General features: G+C 42.3%; 1 protein-coding gene across 3 annotated transcripts in view; it reads left to right on the top strand.

Annotated features, from left to right (window-relative positions):
- Positions 1–26,848, top strand: part of LOC134402568 (type-1 angiotensin II receptor-like) — a 116,639-nt gene that overhangs the window by 26,744 nt on the left and 63,047 nt on the right. For 2 of the 3 annotated variants that reach the window (XM_063132090.1, XM_063132092.1), the window contains exon 2: positions 20,842–23,604. The exons of the other annotated variant lie outside the window; for it this stretch is intronic. In XM_063132090.1, coding sequence (XP_062988160.1) covers positions 20,891–22,027 — 1,137 coding nt within the window. In that variant the 5' untranslated portion in view covers positions 20,842–20,890 and the 3' untranslated portion in view covers positions 22,028–23,604. Of the gene's footprint in view, positions 1–20,841; positions 23,605–26,848 lie in introns of those variants that run through there. 3 annotated transcript variants of the gene reach the window in all.

Raw genomic sequence — 26,848 nt, 5'->3', positions numbered from 1 at the left:
CAGGTAAGGCCAGGAGAGGAGGGCAGGGGGGCTTACCGGGCCCTGCCGCTGTCGCCACCTGTGCGGCGACGGTGGCAGAGCCCGGTAAGGGACTAAGGGGGAGGGGGCCTTACCTACCTCCGTCCGCGGTCCCGGCTTCTTCAATTGAGCCCGCGGTTCAACCAGGACGTCTGGGCCGCAAGTGCCCACACGCAAGTGCGGCCCAGACGTCCTGGTTGAACCGCGGGCTCAATTGAAGAAGCCGAGGGACCACGGACGGAGGCAGGTAAGGGAGAGGTGGGGTTTACCGGGCCCTGCCGCTGTCGCCGCATGGTCGACAGTGACAGCAGCAGGGCCCGGTAAACCCCACTTACCTTTCTGGCGCAGCTCCGGATCGAGGCGAAGGATCCGCCTTCACCTCGATCCTCTTCGCCACGCTCCGCTGGCCCCCCAATCCTCTTCCCCTCCGCCTTAAGGGCAGGCGAAGCCCCCCGCTCCGCTCCTGCTTCTCCGGTTCGAGGAGAAGCAGAGCACATCCTTATTTATTTATTATTCTTTAATTTTTACTGCCAGGGAAGTGGTGAGGCACTTTTGGGACTTCTTGCCTCAGGTGCCATATTCATTGGTCAGATTTGGCTACCATGTACCTTGACTTGAGGGTGGAATGGGGGGGAAGGTACCATTTCCTGCTCCACCTCAGGCAGCCAAAGCAGTGGAGGCTGGTGGCTCTGATGTTAGTGGGATGGTGAATCCACTCTGGCTTTCAGTCAGAACCAGTCAGAACTCTAAAGGAGATATCACCAGCAAAAGGTCTTGCATCAGCCCTGGCTATAAAGCCCTGGCTATGAAACTGGATCAGAACAATTTCTTGTGTTGACACGTTTTAGGAATTCCACTGAAAAAGCATTTCAAGTCATTCTGTTTTACTTGACACCAAAGCTCCTTGCCAAGGGAGCGTCTTATCATAAAGGCTGTAGAACAATAGTTCTCATCTATTAGAGAACTTTGTTGCTCTTCCCAAACGTTGAGAGCAAAAAACATCTTATAAGCTGCTGACCATCTCATGTCAGTTTTGTGAACTGGGCATGTGCGCTCAGCACACATGCTCGGAAAAGAAGGCAAAATGTAAGGGGGGCAGAGGCAGAACCGTGGAGGGTGATCTTCTAGCTGCTCCTCTGATACAGAATTTTCAAAAGAAAAAGTCCTGAGGCTCCAGTCCCCGCTCACTCTGCCTCCAGCCAATTGGAATGAATCCCCTTCTTCAGAATGGAGGCAAGTTAATGGGCACCACTGGAGTCAGAGCAAGAGCCACCAAAGAGAGGGCGTGTGTGCTGGTGGAATCAAGAGTAAGTGAGAGGACGGGGTTGCTCTCTAGTCCTCCCTTCCTTGATCTCTTGCTTGGTGAACTGGATCCACTGGATTTTCAAGTTTAACAATGTTTTTTGAGTGTGCTGGGAAATAGAGGTGTTGAAAAATTGGGGGGGGTTAGCAATTAGGAGATTGCAAATATGTGTTGACGTAAAAGCACTGATTTGAATGAGAGATACGGTCTTGAAAGGGCTGCTAGAAAAAGAAGTTATATTTCACCCACAGCTGGGTGAGCAAAAAAGGAAAGGAATTTCATGATTCTGTGCTGCAGGAGTTAAAATAAAAACCTTCTTCACTGAGATAAGCTGGAGTGTTTGGGGGGGGGTGTGTGTGTTCCTTCCTGTTTCTGAAGTAGATTTCCAAAAGATGCATGCTCCAAGACCCCTCCCGGCTTCTTTTTCCTCGATTTTTCCACAGTATATTCTCATTGAATTTTGCTGGGCAAATAATTAAAACAGCCCATTTCAAGAAATGCAATGACGCCCCAAATAAGTATGTGAAGTTCACATAGCCAAGGGGCTGTTAATGATGTTTATTTATGAGTATGAGGCAAGCTATGACTGCAAAATGCAGAGTTTAGGTTTTTAAAAAAGAAAGACCTATAAAATGTAAAACTTCATAAACTTATCTTTTTCCCTGCTCCAAAACAGGGTGAGATTTTAAAAGGCTGAAATATAAATATTGTCAATAGTGTTGATTGTGAAATAAAAATAATAATAGTGCTAGAAGTAACCCCCTTCTAGTTCAATGGAAACTTATTCCTAGGTAAGTGTGCATAGAATTGCAACTGTCTAAGGGTGCAATGCTATGAATGTATAGACGGGGGGGGGGAATGTCCTAAAACTCCCAGCATTCCCCAGTCAGGCATGCTGGCTGACAAACACTGGGAGTTTTAGGACTTTTTATCTTTATAAACAACGTCCATAGGATTGTGCCTCAGAAGCATTAAGAATTGAAATGTAGATCTATATATGACATGGCATGGAGATATGTATATTTCTTCAAGTTTCAGAACAGATAATTCCTGAAAAAGATGGACTCGGGCTAAGTAACACCATCCTTCCTCAGCACGTACTCTGTCCCCTTCTATTGCCCCAACAGAATTCTGCTATTTGTACCTATTTTGGTGGCATTATCAATGTGAGGTAGAGTGGATTTTAATAGGGCTTGCAGGCAAAAGGCAAAAAAGAAAATAATCATGCTACTCTCTGCTTCTGGTGGCTTTCCCCTCCAAAACTACCAAGTAATTTCTTTTTCCACCTTTCAGTCACTGAAAACCAAAAGCAACATTGCCATTAAGCTATGAAAAAGAATGGGGGTGTGAGGGAGAAACTGGGAGTGCCTGGGAGCATCGTCACATGGGGGGAAATCGCATTGGTTACCGTTACTTCTCCACCCATGCGTTTGCCCCTCATTACTTCCTCTTTTGAAAGAGGAAGTAAACAACGTGTGTGTGGACCATTCAGTGGGCCGTTTTGATTAGGGCTGTGCACGGACTCCCTGAACCACATCGTGGCCCGATCTGGAACTTCCGGATCAGGCCCGAACCGCTTCAGGCTGATCCACCCATCCCCCACTCCGCTCCATGGAGTGAGGTCCAGAGGGGCGGATCGGGATTCCCCCCCCCGCTTCCCTACTTACTTGCCTCTGTGGCAGATGGCAGAGGCAGGTAAGTGGGGAAGGGGAACAAAATGGGGGATGATAAGCCCAACTCCCCCCCACCCCTTACCCGTGTTCGTCGCGCTCTGTCACAGGCTTCAATTGAAGCCGGAAGAGGAGGTCTTGGCCTCTTCCAGCTTGCAGCTGAGGCCTCAATTGAAGCTCACGATGGACTGCGACGAAAGCAGGTAAGCCCCCCTCCCCCCTGCCCCCTTACCCTTCTCTGCCACTGTCGCCGCAGGGACGGTGGCGGCAGAAGAGTCAGGTAAGCCCAACTCCCCCCCGCCCCCTTACCTGTGTCCGTCGCAGGCTTCAATTGAGGCCCCGGCTTCAAGCCAGAAGAGAAGGCTGTGGTCTCTTCCCGCTTGAAGCCGGGGCCTCAATTGAAGCCCGTGATGGACTGTGATGGACACAGGTAAGCCCCCCCTCCCCCTGCCCCCTTACCTGGCTCCATCGCCGTCGCCGCACGAACTGCGGTAGCAGTGCCAGGTGAGTCACTGTCCCCCCATTTACCTGCGTCCAGTGCTCCAGATCGAGGTGAACGACTTTGCCTCGATCTGCAGGGCCCCCCGACCCAATCTGTCTCCGCCTTTGTCGGAGGTGAATCAGGCTACTTCGCTATTGCTTCTCCAAAATGAAGCAGAGCGGAGCACAGCCCTAGTTTTGATCCTGCTGCTTCTCCTGCACACAGCAGGAGATAGCGGCACTTCTATCACAAAAAATAAGCCAGACTTACTGGGGGCGGGGGGGTGAAGAAGGCTAGAAGGGGCAGGAGGCGCACGGGAGGCAGATGACATCATGAGAGAGACCCGCGAAAATCCATGAGTGCTCAGTAATAAGCATACAATAAAACACTTGTCTGATGGAGCTCTGGGTGTTTCTCTGTGTGGGTGTGTGGGTGTGTGTGGGTGTGTGTGTGTGTGTGAGAGAGAGAGAGAGAGAGGTATCGTGAATGGGGAAGGGATATTTGTGGCCTTTGATCATACACTGGGACCAGAGCAGTGATACTAGTTCTCGAAAATATTTGTTCAAATCACCTTGATGTGTTTTTTTAATAGAAAGGCAGGGTATAAGCATTAAAAATAAATAAACGATATGACTATTTTCTTAGCTTGACTCTCTCCCCCACTAAACCAAGTAAGACTTAATTTGGGGGTGGGGAGTCAGGGAACTTGTCATGGCGCCCTCAAGTCTAAGGGCCAAATTCTGTTCTACGTATTTGTTTGCTTCCTTATTCCAATCTTTCCATAGAAATATTCTCTAGTGTGGAAAGGTTAGAGGGTGAGTAAAAGAAAATTCCTTGCAGCCTTCCATTTCTAAAGATGGACAAAAATGTCTGCCGTCATCACCACTGGAACAGTGAGTACTACTGTGCTGCCTTATTCAAATAATGTTATCACTTTGCAGCGCTTCAGGAAATCCATGTATTCCTTCTCTCAGCATCATTTTCTCATTAGAAACTGGGGAAGTGTCCATAGTTGATTTTCAAATCCTTCCTCATGTTTTCTCTCTCTCCAAGAGACAGGTTACACCCATTCAGTTCTTACACCACAGATGTGCAGTCACACCACTTTCTATTGCTTTTTCCAAAATATTCCTGTTCTTACTGACTCTGGAGGAAAGCTACTTGGTACTTACTTTTTTTTTCTGAGCGCAAATCCCCTAAGTGCACATGTATTTATTGGCAGACATAACATAGGTCCCATCATTAATACAAATATGGGCCGTGGTGCTGAAAAGAAAGAAGAACAACCCATTTATAACTGCTTGTCTGGCATGGAATAACGAAATTCACTTACATTCCTTTTCGTTCCTCCTTTTTGTTAGGCACTCTTCCAGTCCCTGTAACAATAATAAACATTCTCACAATAATACTCTTTGCAACACTGTGATTTCCCAACCCCCTTCTGAATTGATGTGGTAGGCATGGGCAAAGCTCAAGAGAAGAATAACCCTAATTATACGTACTGAAGAATTGCCAGACTGAGCGAAAAACAAAAAAGGACGGTAAGCTAGGCCAATGCGCTACTAGAGTGTTGGGTCTCGATGGGAGAGACTGTGTTGTAGGGATAAATTAGAGACGTGGGTTCAGAGACGTGCCTGGTACAATTTCATTGCTGAAAATGAGCAGATTTAGGCTGGCCATTATGGATCTCTGCAGTGAATCTGCTCCAGGTTTCAGTCAGAACTAGTCAGAACTCTGAAGGAGCTGTCCAAGGTGCTTTGCACCTTAGATACCTCCTTTAGAGTTCTGACTGAACCCCAAAGATTCACTGCTCCAATGACATTGGAGCCACCAGCCTCCACTGGATCTCGGGGAGCCCCAGGCACACAGTGGTGTCATCAGGGAAGGACTCCAGGGTCTCACTCTGCAGAATGAGCAGGAGGACCCTCCAGCAGAGCTTGTTTAGCACAAGGAGTAATAGATTACCTTTTTGAAGGGAGCAGGAGCATTAGGACATTTCTACATGAGACTTTTATCTTCCACCTTTTATCCTGCGTGAGGCTTCTGCTTCCAGACTCGTTGAGGGATTAACATTAGCTCCTTTACACGTGCTGTTTCATGCAGGGGGGAGTTTTCTCTGTCTTTCTATATATTTTAATATACAACCACAGTGTGGTACAGCAGGATTGCACAATTACATGAGAACCTCATTCCACCATTTCTAAATAATACCAGAGTTTCTTCATTAAAGAAAAAAAACTGTGATAATGGTTGCATAGCATGGGAGAGGATGACAATGATGTATAGAGGACCCCAAACTAAAGTGAGTGAGAAATCATGAGGGCACATAAAAACCTTCATGTAGAAAGGCTCTTGGACTCTGGACATTACAGGAGTGGGCAACAGCCCCCTTACCCTTCTGCTGCCCCTGCATTGCTGAAATTTGGTGGTGCAGCAGCAAAAAAAAGTCATTGCTTTGCTGTCAAAATTTGGTGGCAAACTGCTACAGAAACTCAAAAGTGCCAAATTGATTGATTTATTGCATTTACATCCCACCTTTTTTCCTTCAATGAACCCAAGGTGGCATACATAATCCTCCTCCTCTCCATTTTATCCTAACAACCATAACCCTGTGAGGTAGGTTGGGCTGAGAGACTGTGACTGGCCCAAAGTTACCCAGTGGGTTTCCATGGCCGAGTGTGGACTAGAACCTGGATCTCCCAACTCCTAGTCCAACACCTTAGCCACTATACCACACTGGCTCTCAAATTTAGCTTGCTCTTAAACTAAATGAGTCCCCTCTGAGTCACCACAGCAATTTGCTGTCAAATTTCAATGGCAAACCACCAAATCTTTTACAGCAAGAGGGTCCAGGGGCTAGAAATTGGCCCCAGAACCTCCAAAATTGCCCATCCCTGGCCTAAACTTACCTAACTGCACTACAGCATGCACACTGCTCTGAGCCTCTTGGAGGAAGACTGAGAAAAGGATGTAATAAATAAGTAAAATGCTCTCATAATATACACAGATGCTGTAGAAGTTATTAACTACAATAAAAACAGTAATGCGGCATACTTATCTCATCAGTATTTTAAGAAACAATGTAAATTTGGATAAGTAAAGTGAAAATGGCAGCTGTAACATTAGTTCTGCAACTGATGAAACACCAAGAAATGCGATAGAACATTGACTCCTGGAGATTATTTCCATGTTACTCCTAAAACACCAGAAGTGGGGCATGAATCTTTATAAGTCATTAGGGGATTTGGAGCTAAATGCCATCAATACGCTGATGACACGCAGTTCTATCTCCCTGTGACAACTGAATCAGGTGAGGCTGTGCAGGTCCTGGACCAGGGCCTAGACTCAGTAATAGGCTGGATGAGGGCCAATAAACTGAGACTGAATCCTGGCAAGACGGAAGCCCTGTGGGTGAGTGGTTCCCGAGTCTGGGAGACAGGCTCCTTGCCTGTTCTGGATGGGGTTGCACTGCCTCTGAAAGATCAGGTTTGTAGTTTGGGGGTACTCTTAGATCCATCTCTGTCGCTGGAGGTTCAAGTGGCCACTGTGGCTCGGAGTGCCTTTTACCAGTTTCAGCTGGTTCGCCAACTATGGCCTCTCCTGGACAGGGATAGCTTGGCCACGATGGTACAGGCATTGGTAACCTCAAGATTGGATACTGCAATGCATTCTATGTAGGCCTGCCCTTAAAGCTGCTCCGGAAGCTGGAGCTAGTGCAGAACACTGTAGCTTGGCTGTTGTCTGGAGCTGCCCCTTTCCAGCATGCTGAGGGAACTGCACTGGCTGCCAATTCACTACCGGGCCAGGTTTAAGGTTCTTGTACTTGTGTACAAAGCCCTAAACAACTTGGGAACAGGATACCTGAGAGAGCGCCTTCTCCCCTACCAACCTGCCCTGTCACTGAGGTCATCCGTGGGCATGCTCCTGGTGGTTCCACATAGCCCCATCCTCCGATTGGAGTCCACCAGGGGAAGAGCCTTCAATGTGGTGGCCCCCCTCCTATGGAATTCCCTGCCTCTGGAGGTCAGGCAGGCACCAACTTTGTATTCCTTTTGGCACCTCCTGAAAACGTCATTATTCCAGGAAGCCTTTCCTTACTGTACATTTTGCATCTTTTAAACTCTATTTTAAAGTGTTTTATTCTGTTTTTATTTTATTTTATTTTGTACACCGCTCTGAAATTTTGAATGGGGAGCGGTGCATAAATATTGTGAATAAATAAATAAATAAAATAATGCCAGAATGGCTATATCTATGCATATCTGCATCACTACCAAAGGCATTCCAGAGGTTCCATGTGTCACACATGCCCTGGACTATCATAACATTACCCAGACATACATGTCTTCTCTTTGGCCATTTTAAAACATTTTATAAAGACAAAAAGGTAAAATAAACCAGCCCTTTATTCTTTAAAAATATCAGTAGATGGACTCAAGGAGCTTCCCTTTGAAAGAACCATGAGTTGGAGATGTGGGTTATAGATTAGATGAATCAGTAAAAATAAATGTTTAAAGAGATTGAACTCTCCTAAATGAAATATATGTCCTTAAAAATGAATTGGTGCCAGTTATGAGTGACCCAAAAGACATTTTCAACCATTTTTAACAATCAGTATATTGGATACTAAATAAGAAAATGAATATAGGAGTCAATAGACTTGCCTAAAAGAAATCCTTCCTGTATGGGTGAGAAGGAACTCTACTGTATAATTAATCAAAGGTGCTGGATGTTAAGAAGCATACAAAATATCATTTATATGGCAGACTTGTGCATTTGCAGCATTAATGAAAACTTTTTCTTTCTTTTTCTTGTTGGGCTTTTAATATGGCAAAGGCACACATTTTTTTCATAATTGGGTTCAGGATGTTTATGGACTACAAGTTCTATGTGGCCTTCCAGCAACAGATGTCAAAATCTCAGGCCATGATTTACTAGAGCAGGATATTAGGTTAAATGTCAACAAATCAAGAATATACTAAAATAACAGCAATTTGAGAGGGGAAAGATCTATTATGGCCTCTAATCTGACCCGAGATTTAATTTTCTCCTCCCTACTATCTTTCATGCTATTATTAGTTGTGAACAATGGAGAGATTTTTTAAAAACACAACTATGGACTAAGCAATGATTATTCACCTTTTAAATTAAAATAAACTCTTTTTAAAAGTATGAAATACAGACCTCTAGTGGTCAAAGACATGTACTTGAGGGGAAGTTGATATTTATATCGAATGAAAACCCTTTCATCCTGTAAAATATAATTGCTCTCATTCTATAGTGAATTAACTTTCAAAAGAAAAGAAAAATGTGACCTAACTGAAAATACCTTTACTATTTTAACCTCATATATTTATGGTTTCAGCAGACATTTTCCTATGAAGAAGACAAAATAATGAGCATTCCATTTCTGATGGTTTTAGAAGCCAGGATTCAAGGTACCACAAGGACAGCTTTTCCATACTTGCACAGAGATTATTCAGCACTGACCAGATACAAAAGAGGGCAGGGCTCCTGCAGCTTTAACTGCTGTGATGAAGAGGAAATTTCACCAGGTTCCCCATATATACAAATGACACCTGCTGAAATTCCCTTTTTTATACAACTGTTAAAGATACAGGAGCCCTGTCCTCCTTTCCATATGGTCACCCTTATAGATCACATCGACCATAGTAGCTTGTATGGTCAAAATACACCAAAGAGTTATTATTTATTATCAGCATTTTTCAACAACCTTTCAATTATATTCCCAGGGTGGAACATTTGCCCTCTCTTTACCCTGCAGGGATCATGAGATCAGCTTGGGAATTATTACTCTACTGCCAGGAAGGACTGTAACTTTGTAACATGAAAAATATGATGATCACAAGTTTAACCCCTGACATCTAAATGTGAGGCTGCCAGTCAGTGTAGGCATTACTGAACTAAACAGACCAAGTGGCCACCAATTTGGATAACTTTAAAAGGAGGTTAAATAAATTCATGGAGAGAAAGCTACTAGTCCTGATGACTCTATGCTACCTCCAGTATCAGGTAGTAAGCCTATGTGCACCAGTTGCTGGGGTACATGAGCAGGATGATGCTGTTGCACTCATGCCTGCTTGTGAGTTTCCCCTTGGAAGCTGGCTGGCCACTGTGTGAACAGAATGCTGGACTTAGATGCACCCTTGGTCTGATCCAGCATGGCTCTTCTTAATTATTCTTATTTGTAATCATTGTTTTTGTTGAACTTTGGTCGTGTGTGTGTGTGTGTGTTTTAATAGTAGTTTATTTGATCTTGTATGCTAACTTGGGAGGGTTCCACCTTTAAAGGTAACCTAAAATAGGTTGAAATGAAGAAAAAATAGAATCATTGTGGGGTTGTGATGCTCTCCTCGTATTTGAAATGTGCATTATGAATCCTCTTATTCCTGGCAGGGGAAATGAAAGTTTTGGTGATATTATTAATTGTCAGGTTCATGGGAATACTCTTTGCAACTATTTGCTACTGGTGTGTTTACATGCAGGAAATGAGGATAACCTCAGGATCATGCAATAGGGAAAACATGAAAATTTTAATAATTGTAGGACTAAAGATTCTGATTGTGCTGCATTAATGCCACTGGCAACAAAAGAGAGACAGAGACAGACTGGAGAGAGAGGAGAGAGAGAGAGAGAGAGAGAGAGAGAGAGAGAGAGAGAGAGAGAGAGAGAGAGAGATTAGTTTTCTGGCTACAGTGGCAGAAATGGATGAAAGGGAATAAAATCCATAGTTTAAAATATTCCTTGCATAAAATGGATCATTCGATAATAATGATGAGCTAAATTTTCTTCAGGTTCAATTTTTCACCTTAGGATCTACACTATTGCTTTAAAATGCTTTAAAGTGCTTTGTAACAGTTTTGACAACTGTTGGGGCCCAGGACACACTGCACGTGCAGTTGTCAAAACTGTTATAAAGCACTTTAAAGCAGTAGTGTAGATCCGGCCCTTGAAAGTAATAATTCGGGGTAACTATACCAAAATTCTTGATCATACCTCTTTATGTGGCTTTGACAGCAACTCTTTCCCGACTGTTTTTCTGTTCCGCTGCTGGTTGGGCACTCTGCGGATGTTTCGGGTTCGTTTGTTTGTTTTTCCATTCCTCAAAGGATCTTGGCCAATCAGCAATTGTCATATAGTGGACATGATAATGTCACAATGATATGTAGCAAATTAGAAATAGCTATGTGCTGATGTCTAATGAAGTGCATTAGAGTGAAGCCAGTTTTCTATACTGGTCACATGGGCAAACCCAAACAGTGGAGGACCGCCCTTGGAACCAAACAGTTTTGTAGCCCTTGTCTTTTAACAGCAATTTAAAAATGTAAAATTCCATGCACATACATTTTGGTTCAGAAATATTACTCAGTATTTTCCATTCTTCATTAAGAAAGCTAAAGAATCAGGTTGGCATGTATCCTGAGAACCAGTTTGTGCAAAAAGAAACTATTCCAACTATACGAACACCCACAAAGAGCAATGTTTTCATTCCATTTGCAAGACAGCAGTAATCCAACATTAGGTAGTGACAAAGACTTTTACATATTGATGCTCAGGCAACCTTTTGACAGTCCATATGCTCACTTCTTATCAAGGAAGTCCTTGTTGGAAGGCAGACACTGCATGTTTACGTTTGCTTGAAACCTAGCTTGTGGTCTTTGGTTACGCAATTGCTGTTAATGAAGTTCTCACAGGAAGCTGCAGTCACCAGGATCTCATCTTGTTTTTCATTCAGCAAAGCACTGTTTACCTTGTAGAGAGGCCCAGCATCCTCTGTTATCTGAGGCAGTTTAATTAGAAGGCATGATCGTCCAACATAGGAAATGAGCAGCATGCTAAATAATAGTTGGTGGAACAGTCTGAAGCAGCACATTCTCATCAGTGACTTATTATAATCATTGTAATTAAAAAAAAATAAAGATAAAAGGTCAAACAGGACAGTCATGTACAACAGGGATTAGCAGCTCCCCGGATAATACCTTGAAAAACTGAGCCCCCGGTGACCCCTATGCCATTTATAGATAGTTGCTTGAACGTGTACCTATTAACAAAAGCTACTTTGCCTTACCAGACTTAAAGAGGTCGATCTACTCCTATGCTATTGTTGTCAGGGTCTCAGTTGGAATTCTGCATCTATGGGATTAATTTGCACTGATCACGTGTATTAGTCAAAGATACAAGAAGACAGAAGAAGCAGATGGGCATCTATAATTATGATGTGTGCCCAACTAAAGTTTAGACATTTCCTCAGAATACTTACGCAGGAAAAACATGTTCAGGCATTAGGTCTGAACTAGAAACAGCAAAGGATGTAGGGAAGTTGGTGGTGCATGATCTCTCCACAACCATCATGCCTGACTACCTCCTCCACATTGAGCTGGAAGGTCTGAAGGGGGGTTCTGCATTCATTCACCTAAAGTGAGTAGGACCCTCTGCACGATAGGGAACCGTGCTTTATGAGGGTGGTTCACAAATCCCCCCTGTGCATTCAGTGAACATTCTTATGAGCTAGACCGGCCACCCTCACAAATGTGCACAGACTCCCATCTCCCCTGACAAATACCCAGTTGGCTTTTGTGAAGATGAGTTCTCCGCACAAGATCTCCTACACTCAAAGAGGAACCCTGATGTACCATATGTACATGGTGAGAACTCCTTCTCACAAATGTCCCCTCATGAATGTTTATCGGGGAAGGGCAAAGTGATGTACAGGCAGTTGACAAAGTTAGCCTGTGCATCCCCTTCCATGCATTCTTTCAACACATGGAGGGAATCATGTGTACTGCCTATCAGTGTTCCGAATCATGTGGAGACTCTTACATGTGTTCAAGAGAATGTGTGTAGAAGCCCTTTTCACCCCTTCCAGCTCAACAGGTGGGGCCAAAATGCACAAGGTCATTAGGGGTGGAGCAAGTATGTGCACCCCAGCAAACTCTTCACCAATAGTTTTGGTGTGTGTTTTTTTAACTTTAGCCCTGTTGTATGATTCATTTATTTATTTTAGGATACGTTCAGTGAGCATGGAGCCAGCTTTGCTCTCGTAAGATCAAACCAAGGGTCCATCTAGTCCAGCATTCTGTTCACACAGTGGCCAGCTAGCTGCCCATGGGAAACCCACAAGCATGACAGCACCTCCGCCCCATGTTCCTCAGCAATTGTACATAGGTATACTGCCTCTGATACTGGAGGTAGTATCGCCATCAGGACTAGTAGCCATTGATAACCTTCTCTACCATGAATTTCTGTAACCCCCTTTTAAAGCCATCTAAATGGGTGGCCATCGCTACATCTTGTGGAAGTGAATTCCTTTTATCTGTCCTGAATCTCTCAGTTCCATGGGATAACCCTCATTCTAATATTATGAGAAAGGGAGAAAAATGTCTCACAAGCCTTCCTGCCTTCTGTCCTCCTCTCTTTAATACAACATGTTTAAAAATAATAATCAGTTATTACTAGTCTAACCATAGTAAATATTACCTTGGATGGATTGCACTCAAGATTCGCAAGGTAAAAGCATGAAATTCAGGCTTAAGTCAAGTATGTCCCAATAATGTCACATGCATTTACAACAACACAACTACAGTACAGCCTTCATTTTCCAAAGTGGCCTCAGAGACAGTGGGTTGGCTCTAGAGTAAGTGCCTCTAATGGAGGAACCCCTCCAACAGAGGAAGTTCCTCTGGATCCAACTACTCAGGTTGTGTTATGATATTTGGAACTGCTGCATAGAGACATAGGACACAGAAAAACAAAAAGTATTATTTACCGAGTGGCAACCAGCCGTGGTGTGCATGCACCCATGCAAAAAGCCAGTTGTTTAATGCCCAACAACTAAGTGGTGAAAAGATGTTTACCACTTTTCTACCCCCCTTGACTTCTATGCAGATAGAATTCCCCCTCAACATTTGACAGGATGTTACAAACAATGAACTCGTAGATCAGACTGAAGCATTGAAATACAAAGGTTAATCAGTAGATCTCCTTCTGTGGTCTATGCTGAGGGCTGCAGTTTAGTCAGGAGGACATGGCATACTTTTCCTCTGCAACAATATTAGTTCGGACTTCAGGTGAGGATGGATGCTACCTCTCCCCCTCTGAATTAAATCAAATAGTTCCATCCAGGCAAGACTTTGGAGCAGAAGTCCCAGACCCCTCTCAGCGGAATAACCAGGAAAGCTCACAAATGCAGCAAGGCTGTCTTACCACATTTTGTAGTAAATGAAACCATCTAAAGACTGGGGGCCCTCTGCAAGACCATTAAGTACCTAACTGCATCACTGGTAAAATCTGAAGCATCTGATGGAAGGAAGCCAAATGGACTAAATCTGTGCTGTGGCTGCTATCCAAAGGACTATAGCGCAGTGCACACACTCTTCAGTTATAGAGTACAAAAGTTTGGACAAGAATAATAGATTTTTGAAGAAGCGTTTTCCGTGAGATTTCTGTGATTTCCAGAACGGAAGAAATATTGGGCTGTATTCTGGAAATGTTCCTTTGCGGCCATCTTTTAATTGTACTTGATTTAGTTATTCAACAAAATGGGAGCATGATGGAAGCAGACTTGAAGGCTTATCAAAGAAAATGCAAATAAAGAAATAATTGCTTGATTGCTTCTGGTTAATTAGATATCTGGCTCTGTGAGGCTCTTTACACTGATTTCCTGATAACAACTAATTACAGCATGAAATATCAAAATACAAACAAAAAGTAAAAAGGTCCAAGGCCAAATTGTATTATTTGCCCCTTTCCTACAGTTAGTGAACATTAAAAAAGAGACCCATTATTGGCATGGAATTTCAGCAATTCACTTCTCAATGAAAAACAGAACCCTCAATGATTGTTTTAATGGGGCAGGTTGCATCCCAAATGTATTTTGATCAGCACAGATCTATGCTGCTGGATAATCTGCCCCTGCCCCTGAAATCCAGAATGCAGCCATGAAACATTCTTGATAATTTGATAGGGTCCTGAAAAAGAATGCTCTTCCAGTTTTAAGTGTCTTTCATACATTGTCTAGAAAAATTTCACACTGTCTCTAGATTAGTGGTGACATAAATGAAATGCATTTCACTAGATGGAGCAAACTTCATGCTCCCTGGTTTTCTTATAGCTAAATCTTCATGTTTTCTAGCAAAGAAAAGGGATAATTCAGTGCAAAGCACAGATATGTCCACAGCTCTCATTTTCCATCACATTGGTGATAGCTGCCATCTTGATTTTCCACTTCAGAAAGAATGTGTTTCTGCTTCAGTTGTTAAGCTTGTTACTTACTTTCAGATTTCTCATACTAGTGCAACGGCTGTGAATTTTCCAAGGAACAAATTTTATTGGTGCTACCTTTAGAAGCGTTAGAAGTTCTATTCACTACAAAAATCCAATTTGGAACTTAGCAATGGCTCCTCAATGCAGCTTAAATACTGGGCCACATGGCCATGATGCAACAAAGTAATATAGGAACTCAAATAAATAGCTGGCAAGGACATACAGGTGATAAGGTTACAAATATATTTTAAAGTTATCTTATCGTGAGAAAGTTACACAGCTGTGACTTTTTAGGAATCTACAGAACCAAATAAGAATTCTTAATCAAACAATGGTACAAACTATACTTTGTGCAATTAAATATGTGGCAGCCATGCAGGAACATACAAAAAGTCCCAAAATCAGATCAATGGTCTACCTAGCCCAGCATCTTGTTTCCCACAATAGCCAATCAGATGCCTCCAGGAAGCCCTCAGGCGGGCAGGAAGGTGACAACCCTCCTCATTATTGCCCCCCAATTAGTATTCAGTTGCATACTGCCTCTGAACATTGGGGGCGACCATTTATTCAAACCCTCAATATTCTAAACCAAGGCTGTTTTGTTCAGATATTGTATTTATTATCTTCTCTGCACCATCTGGAACAGCCTATCCCAACCTTGGGTCCCCAGATGTTGTTGACTTACAACTCCCATCATCCCTGACTATATGGCCTGTTGGCTGGGATCCTGGGAGGTGTAAGTCAACAACACCTGGGGATCTAAGGTTGGGGAAAGCTACCTAGAACCTTAATCCCCAGGTAGTCTGACTGAAATCAGTAGAGAGCTATCAAGGTTCTTCAAAAGGTAAAGATGCCAGAAAAGCAAGCAAAGAAGGATAGTTGCTGTTATTTCTCCCTCAATGGATTTATTTTTGTCATTGTGTGTGGCTTAGCTGAATAGAGCACTTTGATGCTAGGCTCTACCTAAAGATCTGGCAAAAGCATCTGGACACTATCCTTCAGCTCCACCACTGATCCTCCTCATAGCTTTGTACCCTGGGACAGAGCATGATTTCCCTACCCACCCAGGCCCCACAATTTTTGAGTTCTACAGCTGGAAACCTTAGGGTTTATTCAGAAAAGCAGGACATGATGGCTCTGAAGAGAATCCCCACCATGAGACCTATGCAATGTAAGCAAATAATCATGACAGAGCTGCCAGAATGAAAGGCCACTTGTGAACAGGTGGAAGTCAAGATATGTATAGGGGAAAGGAGGAATGGGTCGCCAGGACACTAAAGCATGTTGTGTCACTAACATGGAAAGTGTTATCACATGCTGATGTTACATTCTCCTCACTTCCTTGAGTAGCGAGATGTTCTGGACAAAATGACCTGGGTTTGTCTTCATTTTGGAGGAGAGATCACTGGAGACTTATAGCATTATTGTAGCATCTGAGTAGAGCATAGGTGGAGGCAAAGACGATGAACTCTCCTAGCAAGCAGTAGATACTCTGCCCTATATCAGTCCCTAGAGAGAGGCGTCTCCACCCCCAAGGTACCTTCCAATCTGAAGCTCACAGATTAACTCTCTCTGCTTCTCTGTGTGTCTCCATGTCTCCAACTGCAATTTCTTTAACACAGAGACCTTAAAATTCACCCTTAGTTCTGTGGCTGGGTTCACACAACACGACAAGCCAAAGTACAAGTTGAGGGTGGGTTGACATTGAACCATGGGTTGTTGTTGAATTGTGGGCTGTTGTATTGTGTGAACCCAGCTGCACTAACAAACTATGGTTTGTCAATCTGCAAAGACAACCCATGGTTTGTTGTTGGACTGTGAGCTGTGGGTTGTTTGTGGTTAACAAACCATGGTTTGTTATCACAACTGGGTTCATACACAACAACACACAATTCAACAACAACCTTTGGTTCAATGACAACCCACACTCAGTCCATAATCTGGGTTGTTGTTTAGTGTGAAACAGGTTAGCATGTATGGGGAGCTAGCAGGAAGGATGAGTCACCTTTCTCAAGATGCTCCCACATTCCAGGGATAAAGAAAGCAACCTCTAACAATTGGTTCCCATAAAGAAACATTCCCTGGACATCTTGGCTCAATAATATTCTATTTCCCTAACAAAGAATGTGGCTTACATGGCATGGCTAGTAGTCATTCCAAGAAATGAGGAGATGAAAGCCTGCTAGGAGTAACAAACTGCAAGCAAGGGGATCTATGGAAGCCTGGTCAGGATATCTGATGGGTTGTTCTAACCAGAAATCAAAAGAGCAACAAGAAGTTGGGCTGCCTTGTATGGGCATTCTTCTCCATTTGACATTCCTTTTGCACTTATGCTTGGAGGCTCCTGCTCTTCCTTCCTTCCTGTTCCCCTACCTGGCACTGTGTCAGGCCTTGTTCATACCATTTCAACCTGTAGGCATGGAAAGTCTAGGGACTTCTGGTTGCAAAAGCTCATGATCTTGCTCGGCAGATGATATCAGGTAGGCAGTACATATTGTTGTGGCTGTACATGAGACTGTAACAAGACATTCTGCCTCTTGCCAACTCACACAGGATTCTTTCCCAAACTCTGAAACAAACTGAACTCAACTAACACAAGTACAATTATATTTGAAGCCAAATTACATGCCGTGCCAATTCCACCTGAAAAAGACAGGTGTGTGGGTTTTTTTTTTTTTCCATTGCATACCTTTTCTATAACTGAAACCATTTTTACACATAGCATAAGCATTTGCATTTTCAGACCTTTCCCCCAAACCTTCATCATTCATTCTGAATTCTGTTGAGATCCTCTTCGGGATTCTCTAAGTGAATTGTTTATGTCACGCCATGCCTGAATTTCATTACAGTTTCTTCACTCCTTTCATCCAGTCATTAGATGTGATGTTCAAACTATTAGGTCCTTCTGTTTGGCAAATTATGTGCCAGAAGAAAAAAGAGTCAAGGGAACTATAACTCTGTACTGCAGATATTTTGCTTAAGGTATATTTATTGTCGAAGGCCTGCCACTACTGAATGCAAAGGCTGCAGAGAGCTTACATCAACACTACCACCATGTCTTTAGCGTACCTTTATACCCAGACCTTAATGGCAGGGGTGGGCAACTGGTGGCCCTCCAGATGTTTTGGCCTGTAACTCCCATCGACCCTAGCCAGCAGATCCAGCAGTGAGGGATGATAGAAACGTCTGGCCAAAATTGCTAGATGGTTACACGTTGTCTATCTTCACTTTATGGTATCCCTTACTCCAACCCTATTCACATGATATGGCATCTATGGGGAATGCATGTAGGCAGGACATGTTCATACTCACTAGACCCTTTCCAACCTACATGCATTCAGTAGATCTCGTGAACACACTGGCCTTAGCTAGACCAGGCTATATCCCGGGGTGATACCCGGGATCGTCCCTATGCGTCCAGATGACGCACAGGGGATCCCGGGATCAGGGAGAGATCATCCCTCCCTTGCCCTGGGATATAGCCCTACCATTTTGCCCTGCTTTTTGTGCGGTCTCGGGCTGAGCCCGAGACCGAGGAACATGTGGCCCATTTCCACGGCTTGACCCTTCTCCACTCAATTACTCGCACCAAGCCGGGAGCCGCACATGGGGCGCAGCGGTCCTCATGAGCACTGCGCCCATCGGGGCTAGGGTAGTGGGAGCAGGGAAATCAATTTTAAAAAAAACTTACCTTGAGTCGCTCGTGCGCTGCTGGCCCTTTAAAAATAAAAAATGGCAGGCGCAACACCTCTCTTCTTGAGATCGTCACACCTTATGTGTAAATGGGGGTGAGATCTCATGTTGCTCACAACGCGAGGTCTCCCCTCCTCTCCCCCGGACTTTACAGTAGGTCTAGCTAAGGCCACTGTCTACACATACAGATTGTATGCACATGGGTTCTATCCAAACAGGCTTGGATCCTGTAAAAAGCAATTTAGTTTATATCTAGGGTCTTTTTCAAAAGGATCTATTGTGTAAATCAGGAGATGCGACCACCAGATATGATCTGCTACATGAGCAGGTCATACATGAATTCATAATACAAAGGGCTCTCATTCTAACAGTGGAGCCACTTTTCCATTACAGGCAGCAAAAAACTATACAGTTTATCCAAACAATTATCCATTATAATCAAGGAGAAAAGATATTGTTCTATTGATTTTGGCTCATATTTATTTTACTCATAGTGACTTCACATATCCAAAGTGCCTGTAAGAATAAAGCCAACATGCTTGCTAATCAGACACAAATTAGCAATTGGCAACGAATCCACACCAGTTCAGATAGGCAAGTTTCTGAATGCCAAGTGGTTTTGTTTTCATTAATAACTAGTAAATCTCTATGATCCAAGACAACCTCTTAAGTGATTCACTAAAAACACATTTAATTTGGTTGTTTGTCTTGGTTTCTAAAGAACAGCCAAAATATGCCCTATGAAATAAAGTTATTCAGATGTTTACAGTATCTATCCATAATGTAATAGAAACAGAACACCAAGATATCAGGAATCTAGCAGTTGTGCTATATTTAGTGTTTACATTGATAAGATAATGCAATGGAAAGAACAGTGATGTAATGTCCAGGCTTTTAAGGTCAGTCTGATTACACTTAAATTTAAGAAATGATTAAAATGTATTATTAAATTTATGCCAAAGACGTCAATCTAAGGCTTAGCCCTTAACGTCTGCATTCTTGCCTGATGCAACAAAGTAAATTATTAGAAATAGAAGGACTGGAGTGCAATACTGAACAAGAATCTTGCTTCAGGAGTGTCGTAGCAAACAACTCCACCACAAATACTGTCCATCTTGTCCCGTAATGCCTATTCTGATTGGCGGCAATGCTTTAGGGTCTCAGTCAGAGAAAGAGTAGTTGCCGTCATTTTATAATTTAATTGTTATTTGTTTATTTCATTTTTATACCACCCAGCAGCTAAGGCTGTCTGAGCAGTTCATAAGAATTCACACACAAAAAACCTACAGTATTATAAATATTATCAAACAACATTATAATAAAATATGGTCAAAAAAAATTGAGGTACAAAATTTAAAACTATTACCTGGCTAAAAATAATTTCAGTACACAATTTCAATAACAGACCTGTTCCAGACAGCTGACATAAGTGCCCTATCATATGCCATTAAATGCATGAGAACAGAGGGCAGTCTTAACCTGGTGATGAAAACGTGGTAGAATTGGTGCCAGGCAGGCCTTAGTAGAGTCAGAAAGCCACCACTGAGAAGGCCCTCTCCCTTGTTGCCACCTTCCAAGCCTCTCTCAGAGGAGGCACTTGAAGGAAGGCCCCAGTTCCTGATCATACTGTCTGTGTAGGTTCATGTCGGGAGAAGCATTATGACACGTATTATGGTCCTGAGCACTGTAACACTTTATAGGTTAAAACCAGCACCTTGAATTGGGACGGTATGCATACAGGCAGCCAATACAAGTGGGCCAGAATTGGTCTTATGTACTCAGACTTTCTGGTCCCAGTTATTAAGTTGGCTGCCAAATTTTGCACAAGCTGCAGCTTCTTGACAGTTTTTTAGGGCAGCCCCACATAGAGTGAATTATAGTAATTTATTTTAGAGCTTACTAGAGCATAGATTACTGAAACCAGGTTATCCCCATCCAGATAAGGGCATAGTTGGACCACCAGCTGAAGCTGGTAGAAGGCACAATCCTATGCATATTTAGGCACAAAGAAGTCCTACATCTCCCAGCATTCCCCAGCCAACAATGCTAAAAAAAAAAAAAAACTAAAAAAAACCCTACAACTTTCCTACAAAAACTCCTTTAAAAGCCCTACAAATCTCAATATTTCCTAGCCAGCCATGTTGGTTGGGGAATGCTGAAATTTGCCTAAATACGCATAAAATTGCAACTCTATCCTTTTTAAAAACTGAAGATGCTAGTGATTAAAACAAAAGAAACTGCAGTACTAGGTTAAGTATCTGGAGCAAGTATAGTTACATCATACTGTTTTGAACAACTGCCCCAATTGCTGTTAAGGAAATTTTGAATGAGTTTTTTTTTTTACTATATATAGGAAAAACAAAAGTAATAACTTTCTCATTTTTCTCCCTCAGATGAGATTGGTATCCATTTTCCAAATAGCCTCCAGCTGAATTGATCAAAATGAACCTGAATACTTCTACAGAAGAGACGGTTAAAAGAATTCACCTTGACTGTAACAAGTTGGGAAGATACAACTACATATTAATTATGGTTCCAACTATTTACACAATCATCTTCATCTTAGGGATATTTGGAAATGGCTTGGTAGTAATTGTCATTTACTTCTACATGAAGCTGAAAACTGTGGCAAGTATCTTTCTGTTGAATTTGGCCCTGGCTGATTTGTGTTTCTTAGTGACTTTGCCATTATGGGCAGCCACCACAGCCATGGAATATCGCTGGCCTTTTGGCAATTGCTTATGCAAGTTAACTTCGGCTGCAGCGACCTTCAATCTATATGCCAGTGTGTTTCTCCTGACATGCCTTAGCATTGACCGATACTTGGCAATAGTACACCCAATGAAGTCCCGGCTTCGGCGCACAATGTTCGTTGCCCGGCTAACCTGTATCATTATCTGGCTAATGGCAGCCCTTGCCAGCTTGCCTGTTATTATTCACCGTAGTGTATACGTCATTGAAAATGATAATATAACGGTATGTGCTTACTGGTATGACACCACCAGCACGACAGACAGTGAGACGGTCAGCAACACAACCAGCAACACAACCAGCAAGCCAACCAGCAACACAACCATCAAAGTTGGATTAGGCCTATCCAAAAACATGTTGGGATTCTTAATTCCCTTTGTGATCATTTTAACAAGCTACATCTTAATCTGGAAGACCCTGAAGAAGGCATACCAGATTCAGAAAAACAAGAACAAAGGAGATGACATTTTTAAGATGATTGTTGCAATCGTTCTTTTTTTCTTTTTTTCTTGGATTCCTCATCAGATATTCACTTTTCTGGATGTGCTGATTCAGCTCCGTGTGATTAAGGATTGCGATATTGTGGATATTGTGGATACAGCCATGCCTTTCACCATCTGCTTAGCTTACTTTAACAACTGCCTGAATCCTGTCTTTTATGGCTTTTTTGGAAAGAACTTTAGAAAGTACTTTCTCCAGCTTCTGAAATACATTCCCCCAAATGTCAGGCATGCCAGTCTGACAACAAAAATGTCTTCCCTGTCCTATCGGCCTTCAGAAAACTTAATCCTGACTGCCAAAAAACATGGGGCCTTGGACATTGAGTGACGGCTTGGAAGCACATGTTTTCCACAACTGGCTGGCCAGAAGGAGGAAACCCACCCAAGTATCCCAACTACCACAGTGTAAAATATTCAACCATCCAAGGCGCATCATCTGTGAAAACTAAACAGTTGCCTTTCATTTCGTGAAGAGGATTGTTGGTTGTTTACAGCAGGCGTTAACAAAAGTCGGTGGACAGCAGTGTTCATCAACGTCCTGCCTTTTTCATCCCAAAGCTTGGGGGAAATGCTACGTGGTAGAGTTGAGAGGGTCTTGAAATGTGCTGCAAAGTGTGGTTCAATTGCATATTTCATTCAATCTAGTCTATGAGACTTGATTGTACTTGTATAAGCAATTCTGACCTTGCCTTTCATGGTCTTATGCACAGGAGTAGGATAGAAACTTTGTTTTCAGAGTCATGAAATGAAAGTAAAAGTCAAGCAGTTTTTCAAGAATGTGAATTCTATGTCTTGTATCCTACTTGAATGTAATCAAAATTTACCTATACTACATTTTCATATATACACGCAAATCCCATTTTTATTTCAGTTGGAAATTGAAGGTTGTCAGGATAGGGCCAGCATACACTTGTACATATGCAGTAGAATGAACCCACGTTTGCTAGATATGCACATAACAAATGCAACACATTTGAATATATCATTGTTTTCTAAGGATCATTGAAAAGTGCTTCATTCTATAGATCTTTTCCTCTCTGACATCTGTGGAACCAAGAGCTGTTGGAAATATATATGGAAAAGGTTCTATTCTATATATTTTCAAGAATATTTTAGAAGTAGTTTATTTAAGGTAGTTGTTCCTTTTGATAATTTGGCCCCTATGCACCATTATACTTTTGAGAGCACAAATTGCATGGCCATTGGTTGGGGATGATGAATGTCGTTGTCCAACACATTTAAAGGGCAACAGGTTGGGGAAGGTTGGTTTATAGCAGGGCATTGGCCCTCCAGATGTTGCTGGGCTGCAACTCCCATCAGCCCTAGCCAGCATAGATAATGGCAAGGGATCTTGGGAACTGGAGTCCACCACATCCAGTTACACATCCCTAATTTATAAGGAAGAATGAGAGTGTATTTCACCATGGGGAGTGAAATAACTCCAAGTTTCAGGAGCAAACCATGTAATTTGGGGGAGGGGGAATTACCAGTCTTAGTTCAGACTACTGAATTTCACAACGTGGATGATAGACATCATGAACTGGGAGCCATGTCCTTGGCTCTCCCACACCAGAGGCATTCAAGAGGCAGCTGGACAAGCATCTGTCAGGGATGCTTTAGGGTGGATTCCTGCATTGAGCAGTGGGTTGGACTCGATGGCCTTGTAGGTCCCTTCCAACTCTGCTATTCTATGATTCTATGATCACACTCATGGCGGAAAGTGCAGCTGAAATCTCAGAAATGGGCACTATATATTATAATTGTTCAACGAATGCAGGAAACGGCCATGGGGCAACACTACATAATGCTACCACTTATGCATGTTGACCATACGCCCCACCAGCCATGTTAAGGGATATTGACAGTACTGACATAACATGTGTAGGGCTTTTCCATGCAAGGAAGAATCCTGCACAGGTTCATTCTTCACAAAGTGCTATTGCATGGAAGACCTCCAAGATTCACATACAGTTGGGGCTGATCAATGCGTATGGGGCACCATGGCTCCATTATACATTCATTTAACACATGAGGGGGTTGAATGAACCCCCTATTATCACATGCATGGTTACATGGAGAAATCAGTAATATAAAAAGCCCTTTCACAACAACAACAACAACAACAACAACAACAACAACAACAACAATAATAAATTTATTTGTTACCCACCTCTCCCTCTGGATTGAGGCAGGGTACATTCTACAGATTGCACCAACTAACTACCCTCATAATTGCCAATACTCATGATTACTTTCCATTGATCACAATTGGCCTGTTCACAAGCCATGACATCCCACCAAGGGTTAAGTTACCCACATGGGCTGTTGCTTGTGGGCTCCATGTTTGCATGGTGCCCATGTCATGCAAACCCAGGTAGCAGGGCTTGTTTGAGGGTTAGACAACACTCAAATAACCCTAAAATAAGCCATGGTTAATTAAGCCACAGTGGGCTGTGTCATGTCGCATGAACTTGGGCATCAAGAGTTCTTCAGATGTAAAGCATGTTTTGAATTGCGTTCACTTATAGTAACAGTATATACATTATGCATTAAGTTTTATTGTTACCTTCATCTCAGAATTCTTGTTTAATTAATGGATGGCCCACCTGCCAAAGGAGGAAACATATAGATTTGAATAAAACAGGAATACTTTTTCCCAATCATTGCTACCTACCTGCATACAAAGAATGCTTTTCTTTTCTGCTGGCAGAATTCTTTTTAAATGTTGCCTTGCTGAAGTTGTAAATAAATGTATTTATTTCTATTTAATGTATAATAAAGCTTTATTTGACTCAAGTTTCATTTTCTCCCATCTTAGATTTAATGCTTTTTATCGTAAAGACATATAGAGAGAATATGTATGTGTGTATCTATACAGATATAAAGATAGATATAACTTCATATGTGTACTAATTTACAAAATGGTAGCAATCACTTGGTGGTACAGGAAATATTATGTCTAAAGGACTATATTTTTGTTAATATTGTGCTGGCGTTTCCAGAACAGTGTTTGTTTGAAGGCACTGGAATTTAATAATTTCACCCACATGTAACTGTATATAGGAACAGTAAGTGTTCAATATATCCAAAGTTTATTTTTGTGTTTGATAAATGTGACATCAAAACAGTATAAAAATAGTTGCTATTATTTTGTGTGATTCATTGGTTATATATACAGTGTTAAAACATTTGTCACAACAGTATCTATAGTATAGATTCTATGTCTATAAAAGCTGTGAAAGACATAGCCCATATTATAAATTGGTATTTCGAAGCATCGTTATAATTGTTCTTGTATCTGTATTATTATGGATCATTTTACAACTTAAGCCCCAAACCTATGTTATTTTCTGAAACAAGTAAATATTCTGTCTGTGCTCATATATGATTCTTTGGTACCCTAATAAAGAAGAGAAATGCTAATACAGAGATCCATGTACACTTCAATGCACAAATGGATGTCACCCATTTGCTGACATAATCATTTCAATGCAGAAGACGGGGGCTTCTACTACACCTTTATTAAAGTGGGTTGTAAAGCCCTCATAGCTGAGGGATTTCCGTGCACTGGCTGGAGTCACTGCGCATACAAAGGATCACTTGATTAGAACACAGTGGTACAATGTCTTGTGTCCCTTGTTTTGGCAGGCTTGTTTCCATCAGTTTAAAGCCCTAAACAGCTTAGGGCCATGAAGGGCCACCTTCTCCCATACCAAGACCTTAAGCTCTTTAGAGGCCTTATTCTGGGTGCCCCTGCTGATTGAAGTGAAACAGATAGCCATCAGGGAAAGGGCCTTTTCAGTAGTAGCACCCCAGTTAAAGAACAGCCTTCCCAAAGCGGTCTGCACAGCACCTCCCCTGCAGCCTTTTGGGCACCAGGTGAAGACCCAGGCCTTTTTAATAACTCATATAGTCTGGGCTTTTCAACTTTAAAATCTGTGATTTTAATTTTGGGTTGCTGTTAGTTTTGTTTCTTGTTGTATTTCACATTGCTTCAGTGGAGGCTGGTGGCTCCGATGTCAGTGGATCTGCTCTGGGTTTCACTTAGAACCAGCAAGAATTCTAAAGGAGCTATCCAAGATGTGGAGCACCAGCCTCCACAGCATTGCTTTTGGTTTTATGATTTTTTTTATCTGTTTGTTTTTTAAAATGATTGTTTATGGTGAGCTGCCCAGAGCATCTTATGTGATGGAACAGAATGCAAACAACCTAAATAAATAAATTGTTGAATTAATTCAGCAGTGCACAAACACATCTGAATTAGCAAATTCACATAAAAGAGAGAAGCTCGGTGCAAAATGTGAGCTGCTTATAAACTCCTTTCTAATACTACTTACTAATAAGTCAATGGAAGAATTTGTGAACCATATAAATCACAGCTTTAAAACACGAGTTTTGTAAAGAGGACTGCATCCTAGTTTTGTGACTACCTTCGTTTGGCACTATAGCAATGTATTGAGCCTGACTACTTAACTATAGACTTCTTGACATTTGTTTAAAAGACAGTGAACAATAATGCCTGCATCTGAGCACTACCACATTAACTGTACAGGTTAGGGCAGACTTCCCCAATTTTGCACCCTCCAGGTATTTTGGACAACAACTTCAATCACCTTTGACCATTGGGCATGCTGGATGGGATTGATGAAGGTTGTAGTCCCACCAGGTTGAGGAAGTCTGGGTTAGGTTTATGCTTACCATGAAAATGTGTATCAGCAACATGAACTAAATGTTAGATGTCTTCTGTGGTGCATTTTCTTCACATGCAATTTGTAAATGGCATATGTTAATTGCTGTGTAGTTATAAGAGCTATTGAACAGTGTATATTTCTTGATCATTTGTCTGCTTTATGGATAGTATCAGTTGTGACATATTTAGTGGTTTGTTTCTATCATCCATAAAAAAGAAATAGCACTTATATAGGCAAAAGCTTTCAACATATACTGACACGTTTAAAATATTTATCTCCTACTGAAAATAGTGAATAGTGCTGATGTTGACATTGACCTGGTTTGCACCTAACAACAGCCCATGGTGTAAACAAGCCATGGGCCATTGTGTACAAGTGGGAGAAAGGGAGAGTGCTTCCGCCTGACCATTTCCACTTTTAACTAAAGAACCTACGATTGTTGAGTGTGACATGAACCT

Source organism: Elgaria multicarinata, chromosome 8 (genome assembly GCF_023053635.1).
Source record: "Elgaria multicarinata webbii isolate HBS135686 ecotype San Diego chromosome 8, rElgMul1.1.pri, whole genome shotgun sequence".
In the NCBI taxonomy this organism is placed as follows: domain Eukaryota; kingdom Metazoa; phylum Chordata; class Lepidosauria; order Squamata; family Anguidae; genus Elgaria; species Elgaria multicarinata.
The sequence above is the reverse complement of the archived record's forward strand: the minus strand, read 5'-3'. Positions and strand labels throughout refer to the sequence as shown.